The sequence below is a fragment of the Muscardinus avellanarius genome (genome assembly GCF_963383645.1).
Source record: "Muscardinus avellanarius genome assembly, chromosome: 18".
NCBI lineage: Eukaryota > Metazoa > Chordata > Mammalia > Rodentia > Gliridae > Muscardinus > Muscardinus avellanarius.
Genome location: NC_137804.1, coordinates 279,851 through 303,423, shown reverse-complemented (window position 1 = coordinate 303,423; position 23,573 = coordinate 279,851). Strand labels below are relative to the sequence as shown.

Genomic DNA, 23,573 nt, shown 5'->3' with positions numbered 1-23,573 from the left:
TAAGTTGTTTTTGTTTCTGTTGAGGGAGCCTCGCTACGTTGCCCAGGCTGGTCTTCAACCCCAGGCTCGAGCATTCCTCCTGCTTCAGCCTCCCCAGTAGCCAGGACTGCAGGCACATGCCACCACACCCAGCTCAAGTTGTACATTTAAAAGTATTTAAAGTGGATGCATTTTTATGTAACTTCTTTTTAAAAAACAGATATTCCAATGTCTGTGGGAATAATTGACACGAGGACAAATCCAAGCCAGTTAAACGCGGTGGAGTTTCTGTGGGACCCTGCCAAGCGCACGTCTGCTTTCATCCAGGTTTGGAGTGTTACATTATTTAGAAACATACTGCTCGACTGTTGGTCATAGTAAGAGTGAGTTTTTGACACCAGATACCAGTTTTTAAAAAATGCTTATTTGAACTATCATGTAGTGTCTTCTTATGCACAGTTAAAATGATTTACTCTACCAGTGTGTCATGTTTATAGATGTACATAGACTATGATAACGTGAAGCATTATTCAAATTGTTTTTGTCATCAGTCACAATAATCAAAATTTGAGAGTATTACTCTTGAACAAAAGCCACAGTTTAGAAAGATGATTGAAAAAAGTTTGAGGTTTTAAAATTCTTTTTACACATAAAAGTTTCAAATTCTCACAAATTCAGTAACAAATTTTCCATGTGCCCTTCGCCTGGCTTCAGCAGTTTTAGTAGTTCCCCTTTTGGTTATTGTTGGCACGCTTTAAAACAAATCCCAGGTATGGTTCATGTCAGTGTAATACCATGTATATCTAAGAGATAAATTTTAAAAGCAACATTATAGTATCTTTATATATTTTTAAAACAACAGTAATTCTAATACTTAGTATGTTCATATTTGTAAGTGGTGGAATTTCAACTACTTGAGTAGGTAATCTCCATATAAAAAAGGAAAACCATTACATTTCTGACCAGTCTAAGTAGCCCATGGTTTGCATCGACTGATAAAATCATTGGTTTTGTGCTCTTTAGTGGCCTATCAAACATTCCCATTGGTTGATAATCACTGGCACATGGTTATTTTTGTGTGCGTGTGTGGCATGGCGATTGAACCCAGAGCAGCTCTACCTCTGAGCTACACTCCCGGCCCCTGTTGTATTTTTATTTGCACATAGACTCTCGCTAGGTTGATGAGTCTCACTTGTTGGGACTGTCCTTTAACCTACAGTCTTCCTGTCTCAGCCCCCGATTGTTGGGATTGTAGGTGTGTACCACCACACCTGCTGACGTGCTTGAGTTTAGTTGAATATTTTCTCGTGCTGTTGGTGTGTTTGTCCAGTAGCATAACCAGTTATGTAGAGAATGAAGTGACCGCAAACCAGAACTTGAGGATCTCGGGCTGTGCGGAGGTCAATGTTCACGGGCAAGTTGTTTGAAGAGGGTATGTGTAGCCAGCAGAAACGCCGTTACTTGCTCTGTATGGTACCCGAAGGCTGTTTTCCCTGCTGGCATTCAGACAAGAGTGGAGGAGGTGTATTGATGAGTACAGGGTCCTGAGTAGACCCTGAAGGGCTGACCTGGAGAGTCTAGAATGGAGACAGGAAGGATAAGGTGGCTTTCTGGGTGGTAGAACTGCCCCAGGCACGCCGTCACGGGTCGATGTGTGCAGGGGCAATAGTAAGACAGTTGGCTGTCCAGAACGGGCACTGGCAGTAGAGGGCAGGCCACAGACTGCCCGGACCGAGCGAGGCTGCAGACCCGGCCCTGAGAGCCGGTGCTGTGCCTTCTACGCCACTGTACTGTTGTCCCCCGCTGGAGCAGGTGCTACATTAGAGGAGGGAGGCTGTAATGGAGATGAACTTGTTCTCAGCGAGTCCAGAATTACTAGATGGCCTTAAGACCTCAAGGAATTCATGAGAGATAATTTGGCTGCTTTGTGGGGTTCTTTGCAAGAATCTGAGTGTAGTGTGGAGTAGAAAGGCAGTCGGTGGGCAGGACCTCAGAGCACTTCAGCTGGAGTTGTTTTATAGGTGCACTGCATCAGCACAGAGTTCACTCCGCGGAAGCATGGAGGGGAGAAGGGGGTACCTTTTCGGATCCAGGTTGACACCTTTAAGCAGAATGAAAATGGGGAGTACACAGATCATCTTCACTCCGCTAGCTGCCAAATCAAAGTGTTCAAGGTAAGATGGAAACCAGGCTGACAGCTGTTGGGGTGCAGTGTGGCTTGCAAAGCTGTTTGCTGCCCGATGAATGAAATACTCTTGTTTTTCAGCCTAAGGGTGCAGATAGGAAACAAAAAACTGATCGAGAAAAGATGGAGAAAAGAACAGCTCATGAAAAAGAAAAGTATCAGCCGTCCTACGATACCACAGTCCTCACAGAGGTAATGTGACATGGTGCTTGGTTCTGGAAGAGAGCAGAGGTCTGCTTATTGGCGCTGCCTCTCAGATGATTCACAACGAAGGGGTGGGGAAGATTGGGTGGTAGCATGACATGATATTCTTTGAGGAATTTGTGGGGAAATAATTGCATTTGGGATTTTTTATGGATTAGTTGCCTGGGTGGGATCTTGAATGAAGATGCTGAAATCCCAATCAGGTCTCAGAAACAGACCTTAAACCTTGAAGTTGGCAAAGATTAAATGGGGCCTAGGATGTCCACTTGTCACTGCTGGGGTTTTGCATTTCCTTTAACTTTGAATCCTGTTAGTAATCCATTTGTTTAATTGGACTGCAGAGACATGCAGCAGGGTATGAGATCTTTCTCTGTATAATGAAAAGACATTGACCCCAATCTTTGGTGTTTGTCCAGATGAGGCTTGAGCCTATAATTGAAGATGCAGTTGAACATGAGCAGAAAAAGTCCAGCAAGCGGACTTTGCCAGCAGACTGCGGTGACTCTCTGGCAAAGCGAGGCAGTGTAAGGGCTTCTGCTTCTCTTTTCCTTGTGCAGTGTTAGATATAGGACCAGCTCCCACCGAAAAGTAAAGCCAAAACTGTTCTTGACGTCCATGTCTTGATTCGATTTGCTTTTGTTTAGACTTCCTGCTTTCTGTTTGTTCCTCACTGAGGAAAACTTCCTAAATCTAACACTTTAAAACAAAGCAAGGACGATGTTGACCATATGGGGTGGTTTTGGAGGGGAAAAGAAGACATTCAGAGATATGTGGTCCCCCCCTTCCTCCTTTGTCCTTCACACACACCTCCTTCAAGAGCACTGAATTTGGAAATTCCTTCTTTTTAAGTAGTAATCATTTTTATGTAATTAAAAAAGATGTTGCTTTCTCATGTGTATATCTGTTAAGAAAATTTTGTGTATACTTCAGTGATGGCAGCAAGCTTGATATTAACGTGTGCAGTACTCACATCCCTCTTCCTGCATGCAGCATAAGAATGTGCGTCTGTCTGTGCTCTTAAAAGCCCCTTGCAGCGCTGGTGAAGAAACACTGACTGCACTAGTGTCCCCCACTGGGCCCTGCCTTGTGACTTACTGCTCAGGTCAAAGTCGTGTTAACCCTGCGTCCCCCAGCGTGCAGTCGGGAGGGTGTGGTGGAGCTGAGCTTTATCACACGAAGTGTGACACATCTTTGTTTATGACATGACTCCTCATCTAGTAGTCCACAAAGGTACAGACTTAGATCAGCTGTGTACATGCAGTAAGTACAACACAGCCTCAGAGTTTACAGAGCCATTGAGTACAGTCTTCACTCTCACAGTGTTTGCCTTGCTAAGGTGCTAAGAACTGTCATTGCACTCCACACGTATTTGTGGTGAGTTGTAGTCCGACAGCCACTGTCACCGGCTCTATGCAGGAATTCCACCTCCAGTTTCAAGCGTGGACCAAAGCTCTGTTAAATGCTTCTTTATGTATTGATACTGATTTTAGTCTTTTTTTATTTTTAAAGTCAGGGTATACTTTTTTTATTACTAGGAATGGAACCCAGGGGCATTCTACTTCTGAGCTACACCCCTACCCCTATTTTTTAGTCTATTTATTTATTTATTTATTTATTTTGAAGCAGGATCTTACTGAGTTGCGAAGTGCCTCGCTTAAGTAGCTGAGGCTGTCTGCGCACTGCGATCCTCCAGTCTCCACTTCCCGAAAGCTGGGATTACAAGTGTGCACTACCACACCCAGCTAAACTGCTTTTTAAATTTTAAGTCAAACGCTTTTGGAACCACTGAATACTCTTTCTCCAATTGATACTCTTGTCCTCTTCTGATTCCCTGGCTGGAGACCCACAGATGTTCTTAGTCAATTTCTTTTGGGAGATCTGCGTAACACAAATCACTTTCGTCCCCCTGTTACGAACACTTTTAGGCAGTGTAAAGAAATAGTAATTCATAAATAAGTCTATTACAGCTCGGAGCTAATCTGAAGAGGAGAAAGTTGTTGGTAAATTCTTAATGATTCTTAACTCAAATCTAAAAGTGTGCAAAACGTCAGCAGTTCCCTGGCCTGGGATTTCGCATCTTCCTAGAGCGTTGCTTACTGCTCTGGCTGCGTTTGGTGTGGGTAAGGTGCTTCTACAGGTGGTGAGGGCTCATCTGGGAAAACTGTTTTTAAAAAGCAGAGTTCAGCTTAATCCATTAAAAAAAAAGTCTGCAGCACATTTTTAATATATTTGTTCAGATGCCTACAAAGGAAGGCCAGTATTTCTTAAAGCTGGCTTTGAGTCAGCTTTATGGAATGTGCAGACTTACGTGAAAGGGTGCTGAGGGCAGTGCTTCCACACTGAAGAGTTGCTGCGTGGTTCTCAGGAGATACTGCACAACAGAAACCGCAGTGTGTCTTGGTTTTTGATTGGCTCACACCAGGGCTGGCAGTTTTTGCAGACTGAAGTGGATCACCATTCTTTCATGTACATTCGCAGTGTACTGAAACTATAACCATAGGAACGCAGGCCTTTGTTAGAGCCTTTACATAGACTGTCTTGAGGAACACAGGCACCACACCACTGCTCAGCTTTGACAGCACTGCTGTGCTGGGGTGAGGCTCAGTGGCAGAGTACTTGCTTAGAATGTACGAGGCCCTGGGTTCTACCCACTGCACCACCAAAAGAAAACTACAGCACTCTCCACTGTTAAAGTCTAAAGTGTAAACATGGAGTGGGTGTGTGTATGGAGAGTGAGTCAGCTTGATCTCGCTCTTACTATGACGCTTCATTTTCTCAAGAAGCTGGCAGTAATGACCAAAGCAAATTTGGAGTTCAGTATTTTTTAATATTAAAATTGTTCATGATTTAGCTGGTTTGGTGATGTATGCCTATAATCCCAGTAGTTGAGGGGCGAAGGCAAGAGAGCCTAAGGTTTAGGGATTCAGACCCTGTTTCAAGATAAAAATACAAAGAAAGGGCTGGGGCGTAGCCTAGAGGCAGTGCTCTGGGTCCCACCACCCCACTTTTATGTGATCCAGACGTGTGTGCGGTGCTGTGGCATCTCGTGTTGGGTGAAGAGGATGGTGCTGCGGGAAGCCCTTCCAGTGTGAGTGTATGGCGCCCACAGGGACTGGACGTGCCGCCAGCTTGCGAGCTGTAACGCTGTGAGGTGACACTGAGGTGGGGAGGACAGCAAAGGCCCTTGTTCTAAAGGATGGGCATTGTGGTGTAAAATGATTTTTTTTTTTTTTTTTTTTGGCAGTACTGGAGATTGAACCCAGGCGCATTCTACCTCTGAACTACACCCCAGCCTTTTTCTTTTCTTTTCTTTTCTTTTCTTTTCTTTTCTTTTCTTTTCTTTTCTTTTCTTTTTGTTTTTTTTTGCGGGTCTGGGGGTGGAATCCAGGGGCATCCAACCTCCGAGCTACACGCCCTTTATTTTGAAACGGTCTCACTTAAGTTGTAGAGGGCCTCTCTAAATAGCTGAGTTTGTCCGCGAACCATGATCCTCCAGTCTCAGCCTCCCAAATGCTGGGATTAAAAGCGTGCGCCACCATGCCCGGCTCCCCAGCCCTATTTTTAACTCTTTATTTTGAAACAGGATCTCACTAAGTTGCAGAGGGCCTCACTAAGTAGCTGAGGCTGGCTGTATACCTGTGATCCTCCTGTCTCAGATCCCCAAGTGCTTGTATTACAAGCATGTGATAGATACCATGTCTGGCTCTGAAAGTTTGTGTGGTACCGGAGATGGAACCCAGGGGCATTGTACCTCTGAGCTACACCTCCAGCCCTAGTTTTTTTTTTTTTTTTTTTTAGTCTTTTTATTTATTTGTTTGTTTGTTTGTTTATTCATTTATTTATTTGTTTTTATGTGGATAATCTTTTTATTTTAAAACAGGGTCTCGCTGAGTTGCGAAGGACCTCGCTAAGTTGCTTAGGATGTTCCTGAACCTCGATTCTCCAGTCTCTGCCTACCAAATGCTGGACTTAAAAACGTGTGCCACCACGCCCGGCTTTCTGAAAGTCTTTTAATGATCACCCTAGTTAAAATTTAATTTTAAAAACTTCCTATTATCATAGATGTATGTGTGTGTGTATTCTTAGGGATGGAATCTCATGGCATTCTGCCTCTGAGCTCCACTCCCAGCCCAATTTTTTATTCTTTATTTTGAAACAGGGTCTCACTAAGTTACAGAGGGCCTCACAAGTTGTTGAGGCTTGCCGCAAACCTGCAATTCTCCTGTCTCAGCCTCCAAAATACTAGGATTATAAGCATGCTGCACCATACCCGCTGTCCCTTTTTTATTTTTATTTATATATTGTGATATAGGGAATTGAACCCTGTAGTGTTTTACCTCTAAGCTACATCCCCAGCCCTATTTTATTTTTTATTTTGAAACAGAATCTCACTAAGTTGTTGAGAGCCTCACTAAATTGCTGAGGATTGAACCTGGGATCCTCCTGTCTCAGCCTTCTAAGTACTGGGATTACAAGTGTGTGCCACCACACCCAGTTTACCACAGACTCTTGACTCAGGAATTTAAAACATATTATAGTAACAGTTTATGAAAAGACAAATCATACACATTCTGATACATAGTTATTTGTAATGATGGAAATACTTTGATAATTTTTCTTTTTTTAAGCAGTGTCTTTAAAAGACATGGCACTCTCTTGGAATCACCTGCCAAGAATCCCAGTGAAAAATCTTTTTGTATGGTCTAGATGGTTTTAGCACATGCCAGCTGACAATAGGTCCTCCTGAATTACTTTGAAAGCAAAGAATTGAAAACACCCTGAGTAGAGAAGAGCGTTCTTATCAGATCATGTGCTTTCTTTGTAACTACACTGGTGTCTTTGGATAGTCCTAAGACCCCAGAGCTGTGATTAGATATGATGCCTTTCTTTTGTAAAGTAGGGGAGGGGTGATAAAAGAGGAGCCTGAAACTGACAGCATCCTCAACAGATTGTAGCTGTAGAAAGGGTACTTGGGGAATTGGACTCCTCCCATCCTTCAGGGATGGAGACTTCTATTTGGGACTTCCTGGTCTGCTCAGCATGACTGGACTGGCTTTTCCAACTCTCCTAATTAGTGTGACCTGTGTCTTTGCTTTTATCTCTGGTCTGAGAAATGCAGAAATTCACTGTATCCCTTCCAGAAAGCATAACTAAATACACATGTGGGCAGATGGGGACGGCTGATGTCCTGTGATGTCTAAGTTGGGGATTATTGATGTTAGGGGAGCTGGTGCAGCTGCCTCTTGGCCAGAGCACGGCCCTGCCCAGGCCATCATGGGACATCAGAGCTTTCTCGGGAACCCTTTCTTGTCTCTGCTGCTGTCAGACCTTGCTAGGTGCCTGTTGGGGATTGACACAGGGTGCTGGTAAAAAGGGAGGTGAAAGCAAATTCTGCTGAAGTGTGTATCTAAAATGCCTTGTGAATGTTAGCTGCTGTCATCCGGCCTTCTCTAAGATTAGTCAGTGTCTAGACGCACGCAGCAGGTGAATTTGACTTGTCTGAGGGTACATGATGAGGGTCAGACGTCTTTCCTTTTATAATCTTATATTTGGTCAGACTAAAGAGTGAATTACAGAAGTGTTTCTTCCACCTACTTAAAAGGCATCTCATTAATTCATTTCTGCTTTTATCCTCAGTGCTCTCCATGGCCTGATACCCCCACCACCTATGCGAATACCAGCCCTTCACCCGCGCCCACGTTCACCTCCTCCCAGCAGAGCACGTGCAGTGTCCCAGACAGGTATCTGGTTTGTGTCATCATGTGCCTGCGCTCACCGTGCTCACGCTCCTTCAGGCCCCATCCTCTCCATTGTGACCACCGGGTACTCCGTGCGTCTGAAGTGTGCAGCGGCGGGGAGTAGCCTGTGCCCGTGGACGGCCGTCGCTTCCCGCTGACTGCCTGGCTGCAGCTAGCCCACGCCTCACGGCTGCACAGCTCTGCTGATCTAGGAAGGGGCAGTTTCAAGATATAGCCAAGATACTGTCTTTGCAAGATTAAAGGTGTAGTGGTAATGGGGTTCACAGGCACAGATAGGGTGAGTTGTTAAGATAAAGCTTTGACCTTAATATGTAAAGATTATAGCCAGGTGTGGTGGCACACGCTTATCATCCCAGTACTTGGGAGGCTGAGACAGGAGGATCACAGGTTCGAAGCCAGCCTCAGCAACTTAGGGAAACTATGTTTCAAAATAAAAAAATGACATCAGTGAGGGGGTGTGGCCCAGAGGTAGAAGGCCCCTGGGTTCCATCCAAAAAAGTGAGGATTATATTTATTACAGAGGACATTAGTCTTTAATGTTTGTTATATCAAATGGGTTAATTTCTGACCAATTTCTTTTCTCTCTCAACAGATACTATTTTTTATTGAACTTTAAATTAAAGGGCTTTCAGTTTCTAAAGATTTAGTTAAGCTGGACACACACTTGTAATCTCAGTGCTTGGGAGGCTGAAACGGGAGGTTCGTAGGTTCAAGACCAGGCGTGGCAACTTAGCAGGACCCTGTTTCAACATTAAAAAATGAAAAGTGGGTGTAGCTCAGAGGTAGAATGTCCCTGGGTTCAAATTCTAGTACCACAAAAACAAAAAACTGTGGTTTAGCCAGGTGTGGCGATGTATAATTTTAATCCCAGTTACTCAGGCTGAGGCAAGAGGATTGCTAGCTCAAGGCCATCTGGCAACTTAGTGAGACCCAGTCTCAGAATTTAAAAAGGGCTAGGCATATTCCTCATGGGCGGAGCCCTCTGGATGCAATCCCCAGTACGATCAAAAAAGAAAAATACTGTGGGTTTAGATTCTATTATTGGGCCTTTTTTTTCTTTAAAGGAGGTTTGGCCTAACATATGGATATAGATCTAGCTATTTTGTTTTATTGTTATTGATGTCCTGGGGATGGAACCCAGTGGTAATGCATGCTCAACAAGCACTCTACCATTAAGCTACATCCCAGCCCTTTTACATTTTTATTTTGAAGCTGGGCATTGTAATACATGCCTATAATTTTAATACTCGAAAGGCTAAGACAAGAGGGTCATCGGTTTGAGGATGGCCTCGACATGTAGTGAGACTCATCAACTTAGTGAAACCCTGCTTCGGATCAAAAAATGAAGATGGCTGGGGGTGTAGCTCTGAGGTAGACTCTTCTGACTCCCCTGGGGTCCCATCTCCAGTACTACTACGTGTGTGTGTGTGTGTGTGTGTGTGTGTGTGTGTATACACTTTTTTTTTTTTTTGTGGTACTGGGGTTCCTGGAAACCCTTCTACCTCCGGGTTATATTCCCAGACCTATTTTTTTTATATTTTTATTTCAAAACAGGGTCTCTTAAGCCAGCAAAGCTGGCTTCAAAACCTGCGTGATCCTCCTGTCTGCCTCCCAAGCGCGGGAATTACAAGCGTGCACCACCACTCCCAGCCAAAATATTTTTTTGGGGGGGAGAAAGGATCTCACTTAAGTTCCCAGGTTGGCTTCAAACATCCGCTCTTCCTGCCTCGGGTCCTTGAGTAACTGAGCTTCAGGCTGCGCTCTCCTTATTTCCTATCTTCCACTGGCAAATGAGACTCCTGGGTGGTGGGGCGGGAGCAGCCTCTTGGGTCTGATGCATCCTGACGGTTCAGAGGTGCCCTCGAAGGCCTCCCGTTCCTGGGGGTCTTTGCTGGAGAACGAATATGGAGTCGTTCTGAACTGAACATTTCCATTTTTGGGAAGTTTTTTACTGTGGAAGGAAAATTGAAAACTGTGACCTTAAGGGAAAAGGTTCTCTTGTTTTATACTCTGATCGTGCTGACCAAAAGAACAGACACAGCTGTGCTTTCCCCTGTGTAGATGCAGAAGCTGGGAAGGCAGCTTGTGCTCCTGTGGGTTACTGCGCTTTAAGAGGAAAGAGCGCTTGTGGGCTCAGAGAGGCTGGGAGGCCCGGGGGCAGCTGTGCTGTGGGAGAGGCTCTGTTGGTTCCTGGGCAGGCCAGCCAGAGCAGTCTAGAGGTTCTGTGACCTTGGAGACGGTTGTGAACTCGTGCACCTGCTGGTTGAGCTTCCTGGGTAGTTCTGAGAACCGCTGTGTCCCGGTGTGCCCAAGTGACCAGACAGACAGATCCCTGTCGGGAGTGGCGTGGGGTCAAGTGAGCGGAGAATGCTGCGATCAGTCGGCGTAATGAAGCTAGTGACTGAGGAGCCACGAGGCGTCCGTTGTCAGTGGAGAGGTTTGTCTGTTTCAACACAAGGATAGTGGTACAAGTTTGTTTACTCTCATTAATCATGGGTTCAAATTTTAGTTAAAGGAAGATAAATATTTTTGCTTAGGATCATTATACTCTTTCATATAGCTGATGTGTTTTGTGGGGGGTGGGTACTGGGAATTGAACCCAAGGTCGTTCTACCTCTAAGCTCCTCCCAGGCCAATTTTATTTTTTACTTTGAAACAGGGCATTGCTAAGTTGCTGAGGCTGGCCTCAAACCTGTGCTCCTCCATGGTGGTGTGGACCACCATGCCTGGCTTTATTTTTGGTTTTCCATACTTGGGATTGAACCCAGGGACTTTCTACCTCTGAGCCACACCTCCTGCCCTATTTTGATTTTTTATTTTGAAATAGGGTGTAAGTAGCGGAAGGCCTTGTTAAGTTGCCGAGGTTGGCCTCGAACCTGCAAATCTTCCTGTCTCAGCCTCCCACATGCTGGATTACAGACGTGTACCACTACACCCAGTTTACTATTTTCTTTTTTTTTTTCTTTTTTGCGGTTTGGGGATGGAACCCAGGGGTATTTGACCTCCGAGATGAGCTACACCCCCAGCCCCATTTTTTATTCTTTATTTCGAAACAGGGTCTCACTAAGTTGTGGAGGGCCTCACTAAGTAGCTGAGGCTGTTCGTGAACCGCGATCCTCCGGTCTTAGCCTCCCGAATGCTGGGATTTCAGGGTGCACCTCCACACCCGGCTTACCATTTTCTTACAATAACTTGTTTTGAAGCTATTTTTAGCTGTGTGTGTATGTGTGTGTGTGTGTGTGTGTGTGTGTGTGCACGTGTGTGTGCACATGTGTGCGCACGCGCTGGGGATTGAACCTAGGGGCCTTCCTTTGAGCTCCACTCCGCTATTTTATTTCTCAGTTTTTCAAAGTGTCTCACTAAGGCACAGAGGGCCTGGCTAAGTTGCTGAGGCTGGCCACAAACCTGCGATCCTCCTGTCTCAGCCTCCCAAGTTACCAGGATTACAGGCGTGCACCACCACGACCAGCTAGCTGTTTATGCTGATTTCTTGTTTTTCCTAACTAAAATGAATGTGTATCCTTCTTCATATTTCTGCACCCCTGTGTATAACTGGAGGGCCCTTTTTCACAGAACTTGAATTTCTCATGAAAGCAGAAGGGGAAGGCACAGACGAAGAGGGCTTCTGTGTCCTCATCTCACACTCACCATGGCCTGCTGCCTGCGCTCCGCTGCACACGCACAGCTCTCTCCAGTGTTGCCTTGAAGTCAGCTGGTTTAGTAGCCTTTTGTGTCTTGATTTTTGAAAAAAGTATAAATCATTTTTCCTTCCTTCTTCTTTCTTCCCAGCAATTCTTCTTCCCCAAATCACCAGGGAGACGGAGTTGTGCAGGTGTCTGGTGAAGTAAGTATCTTTTACCTAAAGCCATTAGATGTGTTCAGGGCCCTACTTTTACACATTTCTGACAGAGCTACGTCAGGTGGATTGCTGAGTAGTCAGACTCAGTGTTCTTGGGTATTGAAACTTTGAAGATCATACCAGTGACTTAGGTTATTTTTTTTGTTGGCTTGAATAATTTCATCTATTTATGTTCACTTTCTTTGTTAATAGCAAATTCAGCCTTCAGCTACAACCCAGGAAACACAGCAGTGGCTGCTCAAAAATAGATTCTCTTCCTACACAAGACTGTTTTCTAATTTTTCAGGTATGCTTCTGTGTGTGTGCACGCATGAGAGAATGTTTTGTTTGTTTCTGTGCCTCTATTAGCCATATATGAAGTTTGCAAAGAAATATATACATACACACACATACAGGGAAGTCCTGTGAATCTGTTCGTCACTCACTGCCTCCCAGGAGTATTTTGCACAGCTATTTTATATTGTAAAAGCCAGGAGATTAACATTGGTAAAATCTACCAAACTTGTCCACGCCCATTTGTGTGCATATGTATTTAGCTCTATATGATATTCTTTCACTTTAAGTTTATTTGGAAATAGTTTCTGCTTTCCAGGAAGCTACAAAGATAGTCCTGAGCTGACCTGGTGTCCCGTGAGGCTGCTCACATAGCCGTGGTGCAGTGTCAGAGCTGGGAGGCTCCCGGTCCTGCGTGGGGCCGACGAGTCCGCGCATGCCCATATCCGTGTGAGCCACTGCGGTGCAGACACGACTTCGGCTTCATCACATGCGCCTCCCTGTGCCGCACCTTATATCCCTTCCACGCCCCTTCCTCCAGCACTCAGCTTTTTCTTGTCTTTTTGGTTTTGCCATTTCAGGAATGTTATATAAATGAAATCATAATAGTATGTGACCCGAAATTGGCTTTTTTCCCTTCGGTCTCCTGATCTCAAGATCCCCCGAGTTGTGTTGTGTGTGTACAGTGTGGTCCTTCTTATCAGCGCAGTACTTGTGTGCATGCCCAGTGTGGGTTGTATGCTCTACTGTCAGTTCTCTTGCCTTGTAAGCTCAGGGAGTGCCTGGGTGGGATTTGGAGAAGGTGCGGGCAGTGCGCCTGGTGGTATGGTGGGGCCCAGGTAGAGAAGAGTAGGTGTACTGGGTTGGGCAGGGCGGCTCCTTCCACATATATTGGCCCAGTGACCCTTGCCCGTGGGAAACTTTCTAAGACATCTTGGCTAAATGTTCTTGGGAAACACTGGTTTACGGTGAAGTACAGCGAGCTTTCCTTTCGCCCTGGTGCTATGATGGTTGGAATGCCGCCTGGTTCCTACAGAACAGAACGCATGTGCGCTCAGCCTCACACAGAATGTGGTCTCCTCTCCACGTGCAGGGTTGTGTGCAGTGAGTACTCATCCCCGTGTGGTGCTGTCTCAGAAGCCCACGAGTCATTTGCTAGCCGGGATTCACACTTGTGTAGGGTTAAATAAAGCCTTTATGTGTGAAGCGCTAGACATTGTCAACCTCAGCGGGGCAGGAGTGGGGTCACCTTGAGCCCATGGGGCCAGGTGCCAGAAAGCAGCCTCAGAGAAGCTTCCAGCAGTGGGAAGGAGGCAGTCGGGCCAGCCGGGTCAGCCTTTGGAGGTCTAGGGGTAACGAGGCTCGGCCTCTGGCCTTTTCCCTCACCTGGGACACTCTGGAGGGAGGGAGGGGAGCTAGCCACTGGGCCATTGGTGCTGATGGCGAATGGCGAGGAGCGCACCCCCTGGGCACTCGCTTGAGGAAGGGCTGTGCTTGCGGCCATCTGTCCGTCTCTGTGTGCGCTGTGCATACACCTGTTGTCTCAGCTGAGCGCTGCTTCTGAGGTGTGGACTGCGGGCCACAGTGGAGAGAGGAGAGCCTGTTTCTTCACCTGACTCCATAAAATGACTCTATTAAGGCTCATGTCTCGTGGAAGTTATGCTTCTTTATTCATTTTTTGTACATACTAGAAATGTATTAGGCTTTGACATCTGGGCTTTTAGAAACAGGAAGATAACCCGTTACCTTGTTACCTTTGGAGGGAGACACTTGTCATAAGAGCTCTGCCTTCATCCCAGAAGCCATCTTGACCCCCAGGAAGTGCATCTTGACATTGGTAGAAGGGTAAAAAAATACTCTGGACACATTTAACATAGCAGAGAGGATATGATGAAGGGACCCCACTATAGCACCTCCAGCTTCAGAGCAGACCCACCTCTGTTGTCTTCTTTCCACTGCTCTCGCGTGTTTCTGTCATATTTTAAGGCAAATCCTTGATACCTTGGCATTTGTACCTACCGGGAATAACGTGCGCTTCCCTGCTGTTCAAGCTGCCCGCTGTGACCGCGTCCTTACGAAGCTTGGCACAACCGTGCATGTTGCATGTACAGGGGGCCTGGTCCTCGCTCTGCTCCCAGCTCACTGTGTGACTCAGGGAAAGTCCCACTTTCTCTTGTGAAATGAAAGACTGTTCTGGGTGATATCAAGACGCATCTTATCTGGGGTCAGAATCAAGTATAGTCACAGCCCCACCACTAGGTAAAGGACGCAATGAGAACCAGCACTGGGAACAGGGCTCTGTGGGGCCTGCACACTGGCGAGGCTTTCCAGGATATCGAAAAGCAGCTTTGTCTTTGAGGATGCGTGCGCGTGCAGGATGCTTGGCATTGACATTGTTTTGAAGGACATTTAACCATAAAGAGAGAGGACTGTTAAGCAGCAAGTTACACATGTTCTTTTTCATTTCTGGAAACTTTTTGCTGTTCTCCAGGTGCCGACTTATTAAAACTGACAAAGGAAGACTTAGTTCAAATCTGTGGTGCAGCCGATGGAATTCGGCTCTATAATTCACTGAAGTCAAGGTAAAATACTGTGGGCCGTCTTGTGTAAAATATGGCTGTGCCTCGCCTCGCGTGGGGGTTTGGGCAGAATGTGTTTCCATGCTAGGCTGGCGTGTGCCTGTGCGCACCGTCGAGCATCGGAGCGGCGTGCTCACCGGAAGACTGTTTTGTGTACACCTTCAGGCAGGCCCAGATATGATGCAGGCACTGATGAGGGCAGAGGTAGACTGTAAGACGGGTAGCAATGCACATGGGCAGTACTGAGTTCTTGAAGACGACTGGGTTTGTTGCCAAGAAAACAAAACTTCTAATTTAGGTGAGCTATACAGAATCTATGGTTTTCAAGGTCGTGACTGTTAAACAGTTATTAAAATTGTAAACTTATAATTGTGAATTAAAATGACAGAACTGTAAACTGTGCTACTTTTAAGATCCCCCTAGTACCGTTGCTATTACTAGACTTGTGGTGTAAGAATTCCATTAAAATTGACTCTTACTGCTTTTAAATTGCTTACTTACTCTTGAAACTTAAATTGACCAGCATCTGACTGACCATCTCAATGGTTTAGAGTCTGGATCATCATATTAGACCACCTGTGATAGCTGGTGTGAGGTGTGTGGTTTTACATTTTTATTAGTACATTATTTTGTATAATGAAATAACACCGTACAGTTCTCATAAGGAAATAGAACGTGCACACGTGTCAAGGCGGCTTTCTGTCCTCGCTCATCTCGGCATCTTCTGGTTACAGGTCAGTTAGGCCCCGGTTAACCATCTATGTCTGCCAGGAGCAGCCAAGTGGCGCGCCTGGGCAGGCACGGCGGCAGGCTGCAGGCGGCGGCGAGAGCGGTGGCACGCCCTACGGTGGGTACCAAGGGCGTCCAGCACTGCTCCTTGCGGGGCAGCGGCTCTAGGACTGAGGCTGGGAAGAGAGGAGAGCGCAGCCTTTCTCAGCTATTTCTGCCGTGCCCTGGGTCTCTTGTTATATGACCCTTTATGCCAGAAATACCTAACCACCGAAAGGCCAGCTTGCATGCTTTGAGGGTTTTGCCAGCCGTTTCCCCCATAACGCTCAGACTTATTGAAATGATGACGCTAACATTGGTGGTTTAACAAAAATAAAAGCCCCATAACCTCCATTTTACCAAATAGAGAAGGGACCCTTCCGTGTCCCACGCAATAGCCCTGCGCGTGCGGACTCGCCTCAGGCAGGGCCTGGCACCAGGCTCCGTGTGCTCCGTGCCAAGCGGCGGCTTCTCGTCCCTCCTCAGGGTCTGTCTGAATTCTACAGTACAGTGCTGGATTAAGGCAGAGATAAAAACATGGTCCTTCTTTCTTTGAATATAGCCTTTTAAAAAACAGCAAGCATTTTAATTCTAAACCATATGTTTTCTCATTTGTAAGGTGGGTATATGGTAATATTATTCTCACATTTTTAAACACAGTGAGGGGCATCATGCTCAGAATTTTAAAGAAACAATGTGTTAAAATAATTAAGAGGCAATTATTTGCCCTGATAATAGGTAGAGAGCTCTGAAAAATACCTAATGGTTAGAATTTTACTGAAAAATCAGAAAGACGGCAATAACAATTATGTACGTATCCGTTTAGTATGGTTTTTTACCCTCCAGAGGCATGAATACCAAGATTAAAGATACAGGTTCCTAATCTTAAAGGATCTCTGTGAATCACCAAGGTTCTGTACATAACTTGCATATCATCAATAGTGGTACATTTTGAAAAATTTCTGGCAGTGCTGGGGATTGAATCCAGGGCCTTGTGCATCCTTGGCAAGTGCTCTACCATGAGCTACACCCCACGCCTAAGAGTGATCTGTTTGGAAGGTGCACCGTGAGTTTTTATACAAGAGTGTATGCAAATAGTGGAGACCTTAACCCTAGGTCAAAGGTCAGCAAACTTTTTTCCATAAAAAGCTAAGTAATAAACATTTCCAGCTTTTCAGCCCTATACACATTCGACTCTGCCTCTAGACTACTCAACTAGCCAGTATGTAAATGATAGGTATGGCTATGTGCCAATAAATTTTATTTAGAAAATAAATGAAGGGCAGGAATTTGATCCATGCTGCTGTGGTTTGGTAACCTTGGCTCCGGGTCATCTCTACAGGTCCTAATTTTAGTTCTAAATTGTAAACTTTTCATAATGTATAGTTAGTAAAGGTTTCTATACCTAATTACTGCATACAATAAGGAGAACTCGGCTTGTTTGGGGAGACAGAATATTCCTGATTCACATCTGGCTTGAATCCAGTATTGAGTAGAACATCAGCAGTCGGGCTCACTATAAGTGTGCACTGTGCGGTCAGCACCTGCTGGTGGTTGCATGTACCAGAAATGCAGACCCTGGGACGGCTTGCCTTTCTGTAAAAGAGAGCCAGGCTTTCAGTGTCCATATCCTGAACTTTTAATAGAGTATAGTCTATGTTATTTTTAGTGGTATGTGTGGTGGGGATTGGTACAGAGAGCTTGTATTCCTTAGGATAAATTTCCAGTAGTAAGGTTACTGGAAAAACTGTTATCCTCCCAGGGTTCTTTTTACATATTGCCAGAAATACTTCTTTGTGTGTGTTGGGTGGGGGACACTGGGGCTTGAACCCAGAGGCAATCTACCCTCAGCCCTAGTTTATTTTTATTTGGAGACAGGGTCTCACTGGGTTGATGAGAGTCTCGCTACGTGCTGATGCTGTCCTCGAACCTGTAATTCTCCTTGTCTCAGCACTTATAAGTACTAGGATTACAAACGTGTCAACACACTCAGCTGAAATACCTATTTTTAATAACACCTTTCATAGGTGTAAGCTATGTATCATAAATTTTTTCCATTATAATATGTAATTCAGTGGTAATTCATAAATTTACAGAATTTTAGCCATTGTCACAGTCAAGTTTGAGTCCCATTACCCCACAAAAATCCCCCTGTGACTGTATGTAACCCATCCCTGTTTTAATTTTTGAACATAAGACATGTTCACTGCAGAAAAATATACATAAAAATTAAAACCTTTAACCTTTTCTTTCTTTTTTTTTTTTTTTTTTTTTTTTGGTGGTACTGGGGTTCCTGGAAGCCCTTCTACCTCCGGGCTACACTCCCAGACCTATTTTATATTTTTGAAACAGTGTCTTTTACACCAGCGCGACGGGGATTACAGGCGTGCGCCACCACGCCCAGCTTAACCTTTAACCTTTTTATACATAGATTACTGATGATGTTTATTAAGTCGCACATGTGAGCATAAATAATATATTCTTATATTTCAAGTGAGTAAGTTAAGTATTTTAAGGTGGTAAGGGTGGGAAAAACGTGTTAATTTGTTCTGACTTAGAAGTTTCAAATTTTATTTCTTTGGTTCTTTGAAACCTGTGTTCTACATACAGATATGTATAAAGCAGATCAAAGATTATTGGTAAAATACTGTGTTGTTTTTCTTTTTAAATTTCAGTTTACCATGCAATCTATTTGGAAGAAATGGCTGCCTCAGAAGTTGCTCGAAAACTTGCACTGGTGTTTAATATTCCTCTCCAGCAAATCAACCAGGTTTACAGACAGGGTCCCACTGGCATTCACATTCTCGTTAGTGATCAGGTAACGAGCAGGCCCCTCGTGTTTCCCGTTCATATCACTCTTTGCTTTTAGGTATATCTTTGTCAAACTGTAGAAGAATCCTGTGATCTCTTTTGCAAGTACTTAGAATCGTTTTCAAAGAATTGGGTGTCAAAATTTGATCACCAAGAGTTCCGGGCGTCCTGGTAATAAGGACGGCAAGTTGGGGAAGTGGCTTGGGCCCCCAGGAGTCCTCCGAGCTCAGTCACTTGGTGGGGGCTCAAAGGTCAGTGGCGGCTCTGTCCCTTGTTACAAGGCACAGACATGTCCTTCCCCCATCCATTTACATTTAAACACGTAAAGTTAGATGTACATCTCGCTTCTCACATGCATGTGCAGTAACAGGCAGACAGTAGTAGAATACTCTGCAGGTTTTTAACTGAGAGTTGCTCTTCCCGGGAGCTGGCAGGAAACGCTCCCCAGGGGTCACACAGCAACTGCTCTCAGGCCCCGGGGGTGGGGGCGGCAGGTGAACTTCTTTACCATCTCACCCTGCCTTCAGGAAGTGTGTTGGCCATTCGAAGCTGTCCTCATACCAGAAAAATAGGTAGACACCGATGTTTTCCTTTACAATTTTGAATCATTGCTAGTCAGTACAGAAGGACAGCTGGATCCTAATTACACTTAACACATCTTTGTTTTTCCAGATGGTTCAGAACTTTCAAGATGAGAGTTGTTTTTTATTCTCCACAGTCAAAGGTACTTTGTGTGCACGCGTGTCTTGAAAATGCTGGGGTCATACAGGACAGTGCGTGCCTGCAGTGAGGAGGTCTGGTGCTCGGTCTTGAAAACGCTGCCTTGGAGAAAGGCGGGAAATGAATCACAACGAGCCCAGGGCGTTCTACCTCTGAGCTGTTACTATTACTTTTAAACAGGGTCTTGCTAAATGGCTGAGGCTGATCTTGAATCCGCATCCTTCTGCCTCACCCTCCCTAGTCCTGGGTTATTCAGGTGTCACAGGGCCCAGCTAGCCACATTTTTAACAGGAGTCAGTCCTGAGCCAGCACTGGCTTGCCTTGTGTCAGACACCAAGCTCTTAGTCCAGGTGACACCTGCTCTGGTGGTCCCAGACAAAGTTCCCGATATTTTAAGTGCCGTGAAGTGGTAGGGAAGTGTGGGCAGGCTCACTTAGGGATCAGGGAGGGGCACCCGAGCTGTGCAGAGGCTTCTCCAGAGAGGAGACGCGGGCTATGGGGTAGCGTCCAGGGCAACGTGGGACGTGGCTCTGTGAAGTCCTGCAAGGGGGCCGCGCTGCTGCCAGGTAAATGGAGGCAGGCCCAGCACACGGGGCTGGAGAGGATGGTCACTGGGGGTTTATTTGAAGTGGATCAGGAATTCAGTGGCGGGGCTTCAGCCTAGGGTGATACGATTAGATTCCTTCCACTCTAACAACTCTGGAGACCTCTCCAGGCAGGGGACATGTCTTCCAGAGGCCTAGGCTCTGCGCTGTAGGCAGAGGAGCTGCCACTGCTGGTGCTGGCTGAGAGCCGCCGGGCAGGTGATTCTCGCCCTCAGCCTCCGGCTCTTGCTCCCCTCACCCGACAGAATCGGCCAGTGGCGTGGCACCGCCGAGACTCAGCCTGGCTCCCAGAGGCGGGTTGTCTAAACTGTGCACAGTGTCCTAAGGGAAGTCCAGCTGGTGCCAAGTAGTCAACTTTTTTCTCCAGAATTAGTTGGAGGAAATGTCTGAATTGGGGTAGGGGTTGCAGATTTCAGTTTCTGGTACTCTTGACTTTCTAAGCCTGGTTTTAAAAGTGCTCTCTTTTTCTGCAGCTGAAAATAATGATGGTATCCACATAATTTTGAAATGATGTCTTAAGTAGAGTGAACTCGATCCAGTACCAAATAAAGTCACACAAAGTGTGTGAAGACTGAATCCAAGGAGTCTTGGAATTGGATTTTACCCTATGATGTTTCATATTGAAAACACAAGTTGACCTTCCTCATGAGCGGTATGAGAGGCACCTCACCGTCAGGCACCGCCACTGCGCCTCCGCGAGCGGGGACGTGGGACGCAGGAGCGGCGTGGCTGCCGCCTCCAGCAGAGCCAGCGGACGCAGCTCCCAGACGAGCCTTCCCTGGCTTTTTACACTGTATGCGGTTTGGAAATGAATGTAAAACTTACCATGGGCATTTACCTTTCTGTGCCAGTTTGGCTTTTATTGCCTGGACCTTGTGCTGACCTGGGGAGGAGATGGGACAGTGCTGGCCAGACCGCTGCACGAATCTGTCTGGAGAGATGCCCTGTGCCGATGTGGCGGTGGCGGTCAGGTAAGAGGCTCAGCACCTTCTCGGAAGAGATCGTGTCTGAGGACGGAGGCCTGCTGTGATGGTGCCAGACCAGAGGACCCAAGCCAGGAAGAGGCTTGAAGCAGACTGCGTTATCAGGAGTACCTTGCTGGGAGGATCAGTGTAAATCCTGATAGGTACAAAGACTTTTGTGCTTTTGCTTTCTCAGATTTACTGAAAAACCTTTTTTGCTTCTGTTTCCAATTTTAGCATTTTAGTTTCTGGATTTCCGTTTTTGAAGCCTCCTTGCTTTTTAAAATCATGTGGTTTTCTTCCTCATGTTCCTCCCCTCTCCATCTCTACCCCATGCCCTCCTGTTTTACACATTTTTAAATCCCTGCCCCAACATTGGAAGCAGGGACGTAAGGCGAAGCAAAGCCTTGCTGTTGGCGCTCCCGGCACAGTGGGAGGGGTCTGTAGTGAAGGTGCAGTTGCTGGTGGAGCCGCGCGATGGCGCACACTGTAAACGCAGGGCTGGGGAGGCTGAGGCAGGAGGATGGGGTTGCCACCAGCTTCAGCTCCTTAGTGAGGCTCTGCAACTTAGTGAGACCCTGTTTCAAAGTAAAGAATAAACAATAGGTCCGGGAGAGTAGCTGGGAGGCAGAATGCCTCTGGGTTCAATCCCAAGCACCTCACACACACAAAAATAATAGTAATTGATGGACACACTAGATATCATAAATCTAACACTAAAATGTACCAAAAAGAAATCCTTATGTCTCCTCGAATAGTGAGCTTCAGTACAATCACGGATAGACACCCTGCTGGTTATGGGCTGCCTCTTCCGGCTCCTGTGACCTACCTGCCTGCCTGCCTCCCTCCCTCCCTCCCTCCACTTTCCCGCGCTCGGCTCGTCAGCTAGCGTCTTTGAGGCCTGAAGTTTTAAAATCTTCTCCTTCCTTTAATGAGAGCATCTCTACCCCTTTCTTTGCTCGACTGTTTTGGCCTTGAATGTACTACTTGATCTTCACCTTTGTTCAGGTGGGTGGAATGATTCATTTTAAGTTAGAAGTCTCTCCCAGAAGATAAACTTGAGTGGGTAAAGTCTTTGGCGTTTTATGTTTTATTCATAAGGGGGTGTTTGCTATGAGGAAGCCCGGCCTCACCGTCCGCCGGGGTGGGATGTGGGGCTCCCCTGGGCCTGCCCTTGGCCCCTGGCCACTTGCTGTCTGTGCCGGTCACCTGGGCAGGGGCGGGCTGCACTCCTGAGTATTTGATAGTTTGTCTCTTAGCATTCCTTCTGGGTCTCATGATTTATGGAACAATAAATGTCATTTAATGCTGTGTGCTATTTTGAATTCCTCATCAGGTTTTAGAAGTGGGGTAAAAATACAAGTCATTAAACTTGAAATTATACTGAGTGGCATTGAACAAATCATTTGTCCCAGTGAAACAGGTTAAATTATGGCACCAGCAAATTTGCTACTTTGTTTTTAATAGTGGGATGTACACATTCAGCATAATAAATGTTTTCCCGTTGTTTTGCAGACGTGTCTCATTTAAAGTCTCGGTCCTTGCTAGCTTCATGTCAAGGTAGTCAAGGGGCCGAGCGCTCAGACCTGGGCACGCCGCACACAGGCCGGGGAGGCTGGCTTCCGTGGCGGTGTGTTCCTGTACCTTCTCGTGAGGCGAGGGGCTGCGTCCCAGGACTGTTCTGTGCTTACGGAGGAGCCGGCCGCGTTTCTTATAGGAGATCCTCCTGTTTTTTGTAAATGAGGTCACTGAGCGTCAGCCCAGGAGTTGTGATAGATTATATCCTCGCTTAACAGATAATGTCTAGAAGACTGGCCGTTCATGGTTGGTTGTTTCTGGTGCTGAGGGTTTAACCCAGGCAAGCTCTACTACTGAGCTATACCTCCAGCCCTATTTTTTTTTTTTTTAACAGGGTCTCACTAAGTTGATGAGAGTCTCAATATTTGCCGAGGCTGCCCTCAAACCTGGATCCTCCAGTCTCAGCCTCCCAAGTACTAGGATTATAGGCATGCACCACCATGCCCAGCTTAGTTTTTAATAGAAGCTAATTCATAATTATTAAAGCGAGTTTGTTTTATGTGCATTTGTTAACAGCTTCCTGCATAAGTCATTTCCCCAAAAGGAGTGTAAATGAGTGTCTAAAGACACAAGGTTCAGCGTAGGGAATGCTGGGATGTATCAGAAGGCATTAAAACATCAGTACTTTAATTCTGCCCTGAACCGCGCTGACTGTTCCTGGGCACACACCCAACTTCTCTACCTAGAATACCACTGCGGCCCACGTTTGTGGAAAGGCCTGGCACTGTCCACAGTCGCAGCAGACATGTCACTTCTGCTGTTGGCATTTCTCCGGTTCTCAGCCCTTCACTTTGAGGGCTGACGGCAAGGAAGAGTCAGCTCCCATGAACACCCAGGTCGCAGTGAAGGTGGTGATGGGTTCTTGTTCTTCAGTAAGATCTTAACTGTGGGCGGCACAGGAAGCAGGACCGGCCACAGCAGGGAGTGGGGAGCAGTGGAAGGTTCGGCTTTGCAAAATGGTTTTGCTCAGATTCAGATCACAGCAATAAAACCCTTTGACCTAACTCTGTTATGCACTGCAACGGTTTATTATTCAATTCTTAGGAGTCTAAAAGGTGCCAACACTTTACTGAATTTAAGTGTGTAAAGTTTTTGAATAGTTCTGGTGTAACCTGATTTATAAAATTTTAAAATAAACTTCAACAAATATCACATCCATTCTACATGCATCCATTCATTATTTTTAATTGATTATATTATAGATAAGCTGTAATTCTGTTTAAGGTCTCAAGTTTGGTGAGAAATGTGGACATATTTAGCTTTTTTCCTTTAACAAAAATGTATTGTCTGT

General features: G+C 45.9%; 1 protein-coding gene across 2 annotated transcripts in view; it reads left to right on the top strand.

Annotated features, from left to right (window-relative positions):
- Positions 1-20,253, top strand: part of UBP1 (upstream binding protein 1) — a gene marked incomplete at both ends in the record, with an annotated part of 40,918 nt that extends 20,665 nt beyond the window's left edge. The window contains 12 exons of one of the 2 annotated variants that reach the window (XM_080714852.1): positions 200-306; positions 2,001-2,153; positions 2,246-2,356; positions 2,785-2,892; positions 8,006-8,109; positions 11,917-11,971; positions 12,179-12,272; positions 14,751-14,841; positions 15,573-15,685; positions 18,282-18,424; positions 19,090-19,141; positions 20,216-20,253. In XM_080714852.1, coding sequence (XP_080570978.1) covers positions 200-306; positions 2,001-2,153; positions 2,246-2,356; positions 2,785-2,892; positions 8,006-8,109; positions 11,917-11,971; positions 12,179-12,272; positions 14,751-14,841; positions 15,573-15,685; positions 18,282-18,424; positions 19,090-19,141; positions 20,216-20,253 — 1,169 coding nt within the window. The remainder of the gene's footprint in view (positions 1-199; positions 307-2,000; positions 2,154-2,245; positions 2,357-2,784; positions 2,893-8,005; positions 8,110-11,916; positions 11,972-12,178; positions 12,273-14,750; positions 14,842-15,572; positions 15,686-18,281; positions 18,425-19,089; positions 19,142-20,215) is intronic. The other variant, XM_080714853.1, reaches the window with a different exon arrangement.
- Positions 20,254-23,573: the final 3,320 nt, after the last annotated feature.